We start from the raw sequence: 14286 nt of genomic DNA on the forward strand, positions 1-14286 counted from the left end.
TCTTTATCTCTTCATTTGATGTTTTAGGGTTTCAGGATTGTTGTATTCTCTGTTCGGCTTAGTTTTTCGGATCTTTGCTGTGGAGGGATGGCGTGGTGCTTCTGCTTAGAGCGTCATTTTGCCCTCTACAGACACTTCTTAGACATAACCAAACACCTTGCAGGATTGGATTTCTGGGTTTGAAGGATTAGGACCATAGTCTTGTGGGACATCTCGGTCAATTGGCATAATATAGTTTATAAAGTTATGCTCTACATCTTAGTTTGGTGAGTACTGTCTGGGGTCTTAAAAGCTTGGGAGTTTCCATTTAAGATGCAACTATTTGTCTTTACTTACCAAGAGCAAAAGATAAAAAAGGAAACAAAAGACTCAAAGAAGAAACTAGTCTACAGGACAAAAACTCTACATGAACCATGGTCTCGTCTACCCTGAGCTCAGAAGAACTAGATGGTGCCTGGCTACCACTACCGACCATTCTAATCAGGGCCACAATAAATGGATAGAATGGGATGAAAATGTGGAACAGAACCTCAAATTCCTAAAAAAAATAAAAATAACCAGACCAACTGGACTGGTTGAGACTGGAGGACTCCCTGATATTATTGTCCTGAGATATTCTTAAAACCTTGAACTGAAACTAACCCCTGAGGTCATCTTGTAGCTAAATAACAAATTGGCTCAAAAAATAACGAATATCACCTGTAAGTACTGTGCTCCTTTAAAAAAATCACCTATATGAGACCAAACGGTCAACAATTACTTTAAAACAAAGATGAGAATGTAAGGGAGGCAGGAAAACTAGATTAATGGAAAAGGAACAACCAGAATGGAAATAATGAGAATATTCATGCATTGTGAAGAATGTAACCAATGCCACTGAATGACTTGTGCAGAAATTTTTGAATGGGAACCTAAACTGCTGTGTAAACTGTCACCAAAAACACAATTAAATTTTATTTTAAAAAAAGTCCCTAATTTGCTAACCCCTGCTTCCCATGATAATACCTCAGTGTTATACCCCCTGCAGCCCTAAACACTGGTGTCCAGTAGGAGAAAGAGCATTCCCCCTTTCTCTCAGCAGGGTCAGGCCTCCTTGTAAGCTTAGGACTACTTGCTCTCCTTTCTGGAGGTCAAGGTAGCTGTGACAACTATTTTGGGCACGTGTCCCCCCACCTCCCAGCACTGATTAACTAAGATCCTAAATTCAGAATGCCTTAATATGGTACTGACTCCTTTCTAGTTGAACTAGTCAAACATACTAGCTTACTTTAGTATTATTATTTTTTTGTAACATACCGTGTAGTACTATCTGAGGTTTTTGTAATGCTATGCTATTATTTAGACTTTACTAGCTACGACATAATGTCTTTGTTTTCTTTAGGCATCCTTACACCCATAGACACAGAAAAAAATTTTAATAAGCTGTTGGCCAAATCACCAGAATTCCTAAATTTATTTCATTTGTTCATTCATTTATTCATTCATCTAATAAATATTTATTGGACACTTGCTACATTCCAGGCACTTTTCTAGGTATAGGGTTGTAACAGTGAACAAAACAGACAAAAATCCCTATCCTCATGGAGCTTATATTCTGGTCAGGGGAAACAAAGAATAAAAATAAGTTAAGACGTTAAATATATAAGAATGTTACATGGTGATTAAGGGCTGCGGAGAAAAATCAAACAGGGAAAATTGGAATAGCTTTCACAGTTGGAGAATATTATAAGCCCACATAAACAGCCATTTTTCTACTCAAAACTCCCTGATTTATGCAAGCCATCATCTTAACAAATATGCAACTATCTGAACAATATGTTATATACTGCTCTTTTAATTTAGGAGAAGCTTGCAGATTCAAGGTAAGTAGGTATGGCCCTGCCAAAGTAAATATCTCTACTAGATTATCAACTGATACAAGTGTGTTACATAATTGATATCATCTCAATAAACATTTACTGGGTGTTGGTTATACCAGGCATTGTGCCATGTCCTAAGGGATCCTTCTTCTCAATAGGATAGTCACCTATTGACAGAAGAAACAGTATCAATAAATATCAGAAAACACTGTAGTTTATAGTACACCCTTCTCCTGCCCAAAAAAAAAAACCCAAACCCACTGCCATCAAGTCAATTCCAACTCATAGTGACCCTACAGGACAGAACAGAACCGCTCCAATAGGGGTTTCCAAAGAGCGGCTGGTGGATTTGAATTGCCAACCTTTTGGTTGGTAGCTGAAACTCTTAACCACTGCGCCAGTTTACAGTAGAGGTGTATTTACATATTATGGGAGCATCAATGAGGAAGTAATTGATTCTTCCCTGTGGAGTGAGGGAAGCATAGAGAGAAAGGAGTTGTGTCCTTTGGGATGAACCCTGAAATATGACTAAGGCAGCACTTACAATGGGAATATTCATTATGATAATTTTATTTCCTTTTTTAAAAGGATAGATTGACTTCAATTGTATGATTGGTCTATTTCATGCCCTCATAACCTTAGATAGTTAAAATAAATACTTAAGTGACAATCTGGCCACCCAGTGAACTAAAAATAGGGCAAAACCACCCAAAAGGATTAAATTGCTGCTGATTAATGACATTTCTGTTGTTTTCTGACTGAGATGTGACTCACAGAAAAAGAGCTAGTCACTGAATCACCATATTCTTTAAAATTTTCTTGGGGTGTCTTGATGACATCTAACCTTAGACTATAAATCACAAAAGGGTAGATTCTTACCTGCGATGGAAATGGGCACACAATCTTAAAAAACCACATTTCTGATTCTCACAACACCAAATAACCTGGAGGTGAGGATGAAAATTTGGATTTTTCTGACCTTTGTATGTGGTAATAGTATTATATGTGGTTTTTCTTACTTTAAGATAAATCTGGGTTTGTCTTCCTATTTCTTTCATTGATAAATATGTTCTTGTCATTTAAAAATGAACATGATATTATATGTGAGCAGAAATAATAATTTTCAGTTCTGAAAATTCTGAGTTTTATTTCCTTATTTATTTATTGTTGCGCTAGAAGTGAAAGTTTACAATTCAAGTTAGTCTCTCAAACAAAAATCTATACATACATTGCTATGTGACCCTAGTTGATCTCCCTATACTGTGGCAGCACACTCCTCCTTTCCACCCTGGATTTCCCATGTCCATTCAACCAGCTCCTGACCCTCTCTGCCTTTTTATCTCACCTCTGGACAGGAGCTGCCCATTTAGTCTCATGTATCTACTTGAGCTAAGAAGCACATTCTTCACGAGTATTATTTTATGTCCCATAGTCCAGTCTAATCTTTGTCTGAAGAGTTGACCTCGGGAATGGTTTTAGTTTTGGGCTAACAGAGAGTCCAGGGCCATGTCTTCTGGGGTTCCTCCAGTTTCAATCAAACCATTAAATCTGGTCTTTTTACTAGAATTTGGGTTCTGCACCCTACTTTTCTCCTGCTCCATCAGGGACTCTCTGTTGTGTTCCCTGTCAGGGCGGTCATTGGTGGTAGCCGGGCACCATCTAGTTCTTCTGGTCTCAGGCTGATGAAGTCTCTGGTTTATGTGGCCATTTCCGTCCCTTGGGAATTCTGAGAGTTTTAAAAGAGAGGGTGCAAATGATGTTTAAATATATTTCTGGATAGCACCACCTTCTTTTTTCAGGCCTCTGAAATCATACAGCAAACACTTTGATCACCTGAAGACCAAACATGAAAAACTGGGGTCCATCTCAATTGTTTTAGAAAATGTAAGCATCTGAATACTTTTCAGAATACCTAAGTTTAGAATATTTGTGTTAGTTGCCGTTGAGTCAATTCTGACTCATGGCAACTCCATGTAGAGTTTCCTATTTTGAAACTTCTGTTTAAAAAAAAAAAAAAAAGTAGATGGAAAAAGAAAACTATAGATTAAATTCATTTTCTTGGATCAAATTTCTGCCCAGATAACATCTGCCTTTGAATTCCCCATGCTACTACTTTATGTACCCTAAATAAGTTGCATAATGTGACCTGGTCCTACATAAAGGCCTATAATGTGATTTTCTAATGTTATCTACAAAAGAGATAACGGGAGTGTTTAATGTTTGTAATTTTGTAAAAGTCTAAACTTGTACATTTATAAGGTTCTTATATAAAACCAAAAAAATAAACCCATTGCTGTCGAGTCAATTCCGACTCATAGTGACCCTATAAGGTTTCCAAGGAGCAGATGGTGGATTCGAACTGCCGATCTTTTGGTTAGCAGCCGAGCTCTTAACCACTGTGCCACCAGGGCAACAAGGATCTTATATAGATCAACTCATTACTGATTTCTTTGTCATTGGTACCTAGGTCACAAGAAATGACATTCAAAGGAAAGAATAGAATCAAGACATTTGAGATCTATTTTTGGTTGTGCTTTCCCTCATTGTCCAGACAGTAATCAAAGTTTTAGCCATTTTTATCACTTCATTTAAGTAAAAAAATGGGAAAAAAGTAAACTACTGGGAACATTTCTAACTTGGATGAAAAGTATATGGCCTTATTTTTACTCCCTGTAAAATTTAGAGATGTCAAACTACAACATTAAATTTCTGTTTTCAGAAAAAGATTAAAATGTAATGAAGACAAAAGTCCTAGAAAATAAAGATGTCTGTTTGTTAAGAGCATTTAAAAAATTGTTAACTCCACACTGAAGTATTAAAAAAAAAAAAGTAGGGTTCATGTAGGCTTCATCATCTTGGTGCAAAATGTGGGGAACATGAGGGCTTCTGTAGAAATTTACTGCAAAAAAAAAAAAAAGTTTGAGATAGTTGAAAATTTGGGGTCCTAGGCAAAGAAAAAGAGAGCCCTGGTGTCACAGTGGTTAAGCACTCAGCTGCTAACCAAAAGGCTGTCGGGTTGAAACCACCAGCCGTTCCTCAGGACAAAGATGCAGCAGTCTGCTTCTGTAAAGACTGCAGCCTTAGAAACCCTATGGGGCAGTTCTACTTTGTCCTATAGGGTCACTATGAGTCAGAATCAACTCGATGGCAATGAGTTTGTTATTTTTGTTTTTTTTTATATCTAACTTTAGAAGAAACAAGGTGCCCTGGTGGCTCAGTGGCTAAAGTACTTGGCTGCTAACCGAAAGGACAGTGGTTTGAACCCACCAGCCACTCTGCAGGAGAAAGATGTAGCAGTCTGCTTCAGTAAAAATTTACAGCTTTGGGAAGCCTATGGGGCAGTTCTACTATGTCCTACAGGTTCACTATGAGCCAGAATCAACTGAACAGTAACGGTTTTTTTCTTTTTTTTTTAAGGCAGAGAAACATTCTTTCAAGTTGTAAACAGGGATAGCCCATCTATTTGTTTTTACCTTGCTTCCCTATTGTGGCTTAGTATGGCTGTATTTTCAAGGCCAAGACCTGTGCTATGTAAGGAATTAGCCATTTTCTACAATTTAAAATTATGAATAATTGTCATCTATTAGAGGAGATATCAAAAGAATATACCTTCTCTCTTGCTTGCCACAAAGATTTTCTAAAGAACTTATTTCTCTGCTGTGGTCCAAAACACTTGGGACCCTCTACTTCCTTTATCCTCTGCTTAGAGCTTTACCACAAGTATTAGCAAAGTGTAGGTTTAAGAGGCTAAGACTCACTCCAAAGGTCCTGCATGTGCTGGTCCCTGGTCCCTGCCTCCCTCTTGAACATCACCCTGCACCTCACTTCCCTCTTGTTCACCATGCTCAAGCCACACAGGTCTTTCCTTAGTTCCTCAAACATGCCAGGTTCTCTTCTTCGCCCAGGGCCTTTGCACATGCCATTCATTGAGTGGAATGCCCTTTACCCTCCTGTAACATGAGTTACACAACATGTCTTTCAGGTCTCAGTGTGTCATCTCTACTCAGAGACCTTCTTTGACCAGCCTATATTAATCTCTCAACCCCCATTTATTCTGTTATAATCATTATCACATTTTGCAATGATTTAATATATCTGTTAACTTTTGTGGTTGTCATTCTGTCTCTGACTAGAATGTAAGATCCATGAGGCAGAGATTATGCTTGGGTCAGTCACCATGGGATCCTCACTGACTAAAGAAGTACCTGCTGCACAGAAGGAGCTCCATAAATACCTGTTAAATAACTGTTGATAAGCTCTCCCTTTTGAAACTTTCTTCCATGTTTTCTATGACCTTGTTCTCTCCTGGATTTGCTCCTGCTTCTGTAAATGTTCCTTCTCAGACTCTTCTTCCTCCTCCCAAGTCTTGGCAGTCAGTTTTCTCTCTGGCCATCTTCTCTTCCCTGACACTTTCTCTCCTGTTCATCACAACCTCTCTCAAAGCTTCCACTATCCCATCTGTGAGAATGACTCTAATGTCTATGTCTCCAACCTTGCCTTCTCCCCCCGAACATCAGGTCCACTTTGCCACTTTCCACCCATCATCTCTCCCTGGATGTTCCCCCAACACCCCAAACTGAGTATAGTATGTCCAAAATGGAATTCACATCTGGGCTTCCCGTGTCCATTAGAGTACCATCGTCTTCCCAGTCACCCAAACTCAAAACTCCAGAGCCTTCATTTCTCACAGTCTCCACAGCTAATCTGTATTAAAAACCAGGATGATCCTCTCTATCCTGCCTGTTTCATGGGATGGTTATGAGAATCAAACGAGATCATGCTCTCTAAATCTCAATCTATTATGCAAACAGGAAGAGGTGCCAGGTAATTACCCTGAAAGTTTCTGCCTCTTCGCCCACTAGCCCGGCAATGGCCGACAGGGGGAACACAGGTCCATAGATAGGATCCTTGAGCAGTGAGTGGGAGAAAATGATGTCTGTTTCATCTAAAATGGACCCATCTTCTGCAGGTAGTTTCACTGACCTATAGAAAAAAAGATATAAGAGTGATGAGATTAACAAACACTAATCATTGATGCAACCACTGCATCTGGGTGGATAGCAGGGTGGGGAGGTATAACATATACATATATATATATGTATGTACGTACGTATGTATGTATGTATATATGGAGACCTGGTGGCGAGGTGGTTAAGAGTTCGGCTGTTAACCAAAAGGTTGGCAGTTCAAATCCACCAGCTGCTCCTTGGAAACCCTACGGGGCAGTTCTACCCTGTCCTATAGGGTCACTATGAGTCAGAATCTACTCAACGGCAACGGGTTTGGTTTTTTTTTTTTTTAAATATGTATACACACATATATACATATAATTATATATATACATATACATATATATGTTATATGTCAGATAAAAGCCAAATATATATACATTATAACATATACCAGATAAAAGCCAAATACATATATGTGTTATAATACATATAATCAAATAAAAGCCAAATAGTAGATTTTAAAATCTCATAAAAGGACAAGTAATGCACAGTTATAAATTAAGTACACAGGGATTTTCAAAATTGTCAAAGTTAATATCTAGAGCAGGAATTGTAAATTCAAATGTAATGGGGTCTGGCAGGTAACATGTAGCTAGGTGGGGATCATGGTAAATTTTAAAGTGTTTGTCGCTCCTACAGGAGGCAGGTGCCACTTAGCTCTAGCAAGATGGTTTCATGACATGTAAGAATTCTGGTTCCAAATTTTCAAGAGAATACCATGAGAAATCTCTGGAATTTTAAATGTTGGCAACTAATTAAAATTTAAAAAAAAAAAAAATCTGTAGGCTGTATTCAGCTACTATTGCAACCTCTGATACCAAGAATTCACTTTTGGTATTACTATATTTATATTTATATATACTATATTTACTTTTAACCCATAGCATTGAAGAATTCATGGCTTCATGCATTAAATTCTGAACTGGCTTGGTTATGGTTTATGAGTGACAAATAATTTTGAAAAACGGTCACATAAAAACATTATCTACTACTCAAAATATCTAAGGCTTAAATGCTTAAGAATCCTGCTTGCTTTATGAACCTAGACAATCTGGTCATTTTGCCTCCTGCTTTATTTGCTTACAGCGAAATCACAATTCAATATTCAGTACTAGAGTAGAATATTCAAGGTAAGCAAAGAGAAAGAAGGGTGTGATAAATTACTTGCCTGCTCTGTCCAGGGTCTGACAGAGACATCACCCACTTTATTAAAAGGTACAGCATTGTCAAATCTGACTAGAAACAAATTTGACTATTCAATGCGTGCTTGTAAACAAGAAAATGAGACATAAAGAGCACTGAGGAGAAAGAAGTGCTTCTTGTGGGGCTTTACATTTAGAAAACATTATTTACTAGCTTTGCACTTCTCTTAAGGAGGCAATTTTTTCAAAAATTGCAATTTCAAGGCTGTAAATTAGCAACTTCTTCTAGTCTTTTACTTCATGGAATACACTGAGAATGGTTAGCTCAGAGGCACTGTGGTGGATTAATTACATTTGTGTGTGGCCCTCCTATCCACGGTCTTTTAACTTCCACCTAGGTGATTGTGTGATAGGGTAATTGTGGCCTACCAAGAGGATTGGTCAGTTTTGCCTTAACAAAGAGCCAATTCCAGAGCAGAGAGAAGGAGCCAACCACCACCAAGGAGAGGCTAGGCAGCAGGAGATAGTGTGGTGGGCTTCCCGGCCCGCCCCTGGAGAGAGAAAGCTGAGTTCCTTTGGGCAGAGACTGAGGGTCAGGGAGGGGCGTGCCTTTGAGCACAGCTGGGGAGAGGCTATCCTGATGGAAGAACTGTATCCTGAGTTTTCTTGAGCCTGAATTGTAACCGTTACTTCCCTACTAAGCCACATAATTGTGAGTTTGGTCTGTGAGTTCTGTGAGGCCATTGCACTTAATTATCGAACCCAGTGAAGAGTGCTGTGGGAGAGAAATGGTTGGTGTCAGAGAGAGGAGGCATGTTTGACCTCTGCCTCATAGGAATCAGCCTTGGGCTGTTGATCTTGATTCTCTTCCCACCTTGGGAAGTTAGAGGAGGTCAGACACTGCCCCCAAGCCATTTTTACAGGCACTTTGAGAATTTGAACTCTTTTCCAACAGAAGTACCTGTTATCATCAACCATCACTATGACATGGGTCATAGAATTTCTCTTTGACCCAGTTCTATTTAAACCTGTAACTCCTATGCCTTCACCACATGCAACTACCCGTTTGTTTTTAGATAATGTGGCTGAAGGTATAATGTTTGCAATTTCTAAATCTAAATGTTTCTTATTTTTTAGATTCCTTGGGCATCAAAGTAGCAGGCATGACAAGTCATAACTATCCTCTTTATACAACAGGCATGTTTTGAAATAGTAAGAGCAAATCAAATTTTGGAAAATTAAACCATGTTGACAAAAAGTTCTAGGAGGGCTAGGTATTTAAAAGAAACTCATTGGGAAATTAAGTCATAAAATAAAGAACCCTTTCAAAATGCAAACAAGCACTTCAAGTTAATTATATAAATAGTAAGATGTTATTACTTAAGATAATGTATGTGTGATAAAGCCATTTAATTCATCAGATAGACCCAATGACTTTACATACATGCAAATGAAGATTACCATTTTGTTGTTGTGTAGTAAGAAAGCCTCTTACTTTGGTCTGAGGTAATGTTTCTGGTTACTTCTTTCAATGGTCCACACAGTCACTGCACTTGAACTTGACAAACACAGCTGGTGCCAGTTCATGGGGTTAAAAGTCATCTGGCTCACATCCACACCAAGTTGTGACTTCTTGCACAAGATGATATGTGATTCCCAATTCCTTAGAAGAAAATAGTATTTGATGAAAAATAACTGAATTTGAATTTCATATCTTGAGAACATTAATTATTTGGAAACCAGTGACATAAATTGGGACTTAATGTATGATACACATCACAAAATCTATGGTATTAATGTCTAGTTTATAAATAATTTTGCATATAATTATAGTGTACCCTTCTAAGAAAGCATAACTATGTATTTTTTAAGTATTACTCTGTCATATATTACAAAAGCTGTTTTATCCTAGATAAAAATATTTTAACTGAGAAAACAGAATATATCATTTTATTTGCTGAAAAAATAAATGTAGGTATCTAAATCTCTAAGTCCTATACATGAGTACTTCATATGGATCTGGGTATACTGTACCCACTGATGCCAGTGAAACATTCACTGAGTTTTTAAGATAAAACTATTAGTACTTCAAAATGGATTTATTTACCCATTTAAGAGAATAAACTGAAACCCTACCATGAGCAAAGTCCTTTGACAGATGAAATGAAAGGGAACAAAATAAATGTGTGCTATCCCCTCGTACAGGGAGACAGAACTCCATTCATAGCTGTGATTAGGAAACTGGAATTAATATTTATTGAGCTACTCTAGTCTCTTGGCTCCCTCCTACTCTCTCCTCCTTCCATCCCCATCATAAACATCACTGTCCATCACATCTACCATTTTCTTGCTGGTATCTTCGGTTCCCTTGATCCTTTTACTTTCTGCCTCAGATGCCTGGTAAAAACCACCAACTCCAGATGGATACAACTGAAAGCTTGGGCTACTGGAGCCATAGGAACAAAATCACAGGACTGAGCATGTCAGTTATAAGCACTATGGATTCATGGTTACCACCCCAGCTGGAAACCTCAGAACAACCACCAATCCTAGACAGTTTCATCTCATTCTTTAGGTATCAACATCCCCTCCAGGAAGCCTTCTTTGGCCATCCCATATCAACCTCAGACTAAATGATATGCCCTTAATATCTGTTCCCATTGTGCCTCAGACCACCAGAAGCCATAAAATACAGTAGATAAAAGCTCAGACCCATCTGGGTTTCAATCCCACCATAGTCACTTACTTTAGGCAAGTACCTTATGAGAAAGGAATAACTTATTCAAACTTGGAAAAAAGAAAAACGGTATTGACTTGACTTCTGGTATCATGTTGAAGCATTTTCCAACAAGCCTCCTAGAACAAAAAAGGAACCTTGTACCTTGCTTTGACCTGTATCTGACACGTCTATGGAATGTAACTTCGCTTTCATAGTATATCTGACGTACAACTGATAAATGCAGCATTGATTTAGAGCAGAGTTTAACTCTAGAATTGATACAATGCTAAGATTGTATTGCCTGTTATAACTTAGTTAAATTTAAGGTGCTATAATTTGAAAAGTTAACCATTCTTGTATCCAACCTAGCAATTTTGTTTAGCCATACGTTTTTCTAGTTGTGTGTGTGTGTGTGTGTGTGTGTGTGTGCTTGTGTTCCTTAAGCACTCAACAACCAGCTTTTTTTGTCTTCCTCCTGGTTTCCTCATTAAGGAATTATATAAAAACTTCTCTGGGTGCTCACCATCTATTATTTGTTCGAAAATTCTGCTTTAGCATTTAACCTCTCTGAGCTTCAGTTTCTTTCTTTAAAATGAGGACCATGATTGATGTCTCATGGTATTTTCATGAGGATTAAATGGGCTAACCATTGTAAATTTCAATATGTGCCTTTCTGATGGAAGTGATTTTAAAAAAACCGTTGCCGTCGAGTCAATTCCAACTCACAGCAACCCTATAGGACAGAGTAGAACTGCCCCATAGGGTTTCCAAGGAGTGGCTGGTGGATTTAAACTGCTGACTTTTTGGTTAGCAGCCGTAGCACTTAACCACTACACTACCAGGGCCGTGATGGAAGTGATAGTGGTGGTGATCTGACATTAGCCAGCCGTATGCTGTGTATATGTACATGAGACCAAGACATCCCAGATCGCACCAGCCTGGAACTACAAACATGAGATCGCTCTCCCCTCACTTAAAATTCTTTTTTCACAATTACTGTTTTTAATTACACAGGTAATATATCCATCCATTCTTCTCTTTCTAAAAAATTAGAACATAATAGTAAGGAAAGGTTACGTTCCCTTGGACGCATTTACTTTCAGGGTCAGATCATCGTACTTGAGCTTCTGCTGATCTGACTTCCAGAAGTTCACCTCCTTTGAACAATCACTGAGTTACTGCTGGGAGCTGTGCCTGGAGGGGCTGCCTTCCCCAGGCCCAGATGCATCCTTCTGCCAGCTCCATCTTGTCTAGGTCCACTCCCTGCAAGACCACTTGGTGAAGCTTCATGCTGTTGGCCCCCATCATGAGACATTTTATATCAAGATCCCAACGGTGCCATCAGGGCTGCTCCCAAAGCTTCCAAACCTTGGGTTGCCAGAACAGAGGCCCAGAGGAGGGTCTGCCTCCCAGCTCTGTTCATGCTTGTTTATCAGGTCCCAGAGGACCTCCGCCTGCATCAGAGCATCTCCTTCCAGGACGGTAGTTTCTGGTCTTCCTCACAGCAGCGCAAACCCAGGTGAGGGCACTGGATGAGGAACAGGTGCCAACCCATCTCCCTGCCCTCCTCTGCTCTCCTCACCCCTGCCCCCTTGTCTCCTCGCCAACCCAAACTTCCCAAATCAAAGTGGCCATGAATATTAAGAGATGCAAACAAACATGGGGGGAAGAGGTGGTGTGGGGAGAATATACCGTCTGCCTTAGTCTCGGTTCTAGCTCAGCCTATCAAAAATGCCCCCTCTATAGAAGTCTCAGACTTCCCCACTAGACTGTAAGATACCTGAGAAGTGGTACATTTTATATCCAGCACCTAATAACCCATTGTTGTTGAATTGAATTCTATTCATAGCAACCCTATAGAACAGAGTAGAACTGTCCCACAGGGTTTACAAAGAGTGGCTGGTGGATTCAAACTTCTGGCATTTTGGCTAGCAGCTGAGTTCTTAACCACTGTGCTACCAGAGCACCTAGTAGAGGATAAAAATTGACTGAATGATGACTTCCAGCAACATGGCGCTCTAGGCAGAAGCACCACACCGTCCCTCCACAGAAAAAATCCGAAAAACTAAGCCAAACAGAGAAAACAGCAATCCTGAAACCCTAAAACATCAAATGAAGAGATAAAGAACTCAGCTAAGCACCAGATGGAGTGAGAAACTGACAGAGAATGGAGAGTGAGGAGAGATTCATGCAGAGGTCCCCTATCAGCTAACGCAGCATGGATCTGCCATCTTGGACTCCTATCAGAGACCAGCGAACAAGGGGTATGAGAAAGCAGCTTCACAGAGCTTCCAGCAGGAGAAAGAACAAGTGGTAAAGAGCGATATGCGCTTTCCCAACCCCCACCCTTCTTCACCCCGACTCAGCCTCCTCTGCTTCCCGCTGCCACAGCCAGGAAGCACCAGCTGCTTGGATTCCACCCGCCCGCACTGGCTGACTCACTGAGTGCCATTTCTTGGCTGCTGGTGTTGCTTTTTTCTGCTTCTTTAGATTTCTTCCTAACCTCTCACCACCTCCCGATCCTTTCTCTCAAGTACCTGGCTCCGGGCGCCATCTTTGCTTCTTCCTAAGGGGCTGCGGAGCTCTGTTCAAGTGTGGAACTGCTTCCAGGTCCGTGCTGTCATGCTGGTGGGATCCTGGGGCTTTTTTTTGTTTGCTTGTGTTGAATTGTTTGTTTGTTTTCTTTTTCTTTTCTCAAGTTGGGAGCCCATTCTGGCTAGGCAGTGCTATGTGGCTTGGGACCTACCCCCTCAGCTTGCACAGATGTGTAGAGGGATCCCTGAGAGCATTTCTTTTTTTGTGGTTCTTTTTTTTTTTTCCCTGTTTTTTGGGGGGCTTTTCTTGTTCTTTGTTTTTTTTTTTAATTTGTTTTGTTTTCTTTTCCCACTTTTTCCCTGTGTCTCTTTCTTCATTACTTAGTTTCTCATCTGTCTATACCTTTCTTCTCTTCCTGTCCCCTGAATACCTGGCACTGAAAACCTCTACACTTTCTAGCCAGGCTGTACTTCAACACCTGGGAACAACTTCCCCAGACCTCGTAGCCGCACCGGTGGGATCCCTGGGAGCTCTGCTGTTCTTTCTAATTTTTATTTATTCATTCTTCTCTTTTTTTCTTTCTCTTCTTCTTCCCCTTCTTGTTTTTTTTCCATTTCATAGTCTCTCATCTCTCCAACAGCAAGCTGCCCTAGCACTCTTTTTTGTTTGTTTGTATGTTTTTGGCTCCTATTCCTCTCTCCTCTCTCCCATATCCATCTTAGCTCCACACATCACAATCTCTCCCCTTCATCCTGCCTACCTGCACTGTGCGCTTAACATCACACCACCAAGCAGCACAGGCACGGCCTTCCGGAATCTGCCCTGCACTGATTACCAACCGCCCTGGTGGCTGTAGTAAGTGCCACAAACAACCCATCCTAGCAACTCTTCTTCAGCTAGACCTGCCCTGCTGTACCATATCTGAATGACTGACCCTGACACTTGGAGAAGGAGGCGAAAAATATCGTGCCCACAGACGAGCAAACAACAAAGAACACACAGCTTGCCTGCTCAGACAT

The 14286-nt window shown here is 40.0% G+C and overlaps 1 protein-coding gene across 1 annotated transcript in view; it reads right to left on the minus strand.

Annotated features, from left to right (window-relative positions):
- The window catches only part of CFAP43 (cilia and flagella associated protein 43), a 123181-nt gene that overhangs the window by 99073 nt on the left and 9822 nt on the right, over positions 1-14286 (minus strand). The window contains exons 4-5 of the mRNA XM_004370115.2: positions 9509-9676; positions 6692-6842 (exon numbers count right to left, since the gene is read on the minus strand). Coding sequence (XP_004370172.1) covers positions 6692-6842; positions 9509-9676 — 319 coding nt within the window. The remainder of the gene's footprint in view (positions 1-6691; positions 6843-9508; positions 9677-14286) is intronic.

Source organism: Trichechus manatus, unplaced genomic scaffold (assembly GCF_000243295.1).
Source record: "Trichechus manatus latirostris isolate Lorelei unplaced genomic scaffold, TriManLat1.0 scaffold00007, whole genome shotgun sequence".
NCBI lineage: Eukaryota > Metazoa > Chordata > Mammalia > Sirenia > Trichechidae > Trichechus > Trichechus manatus.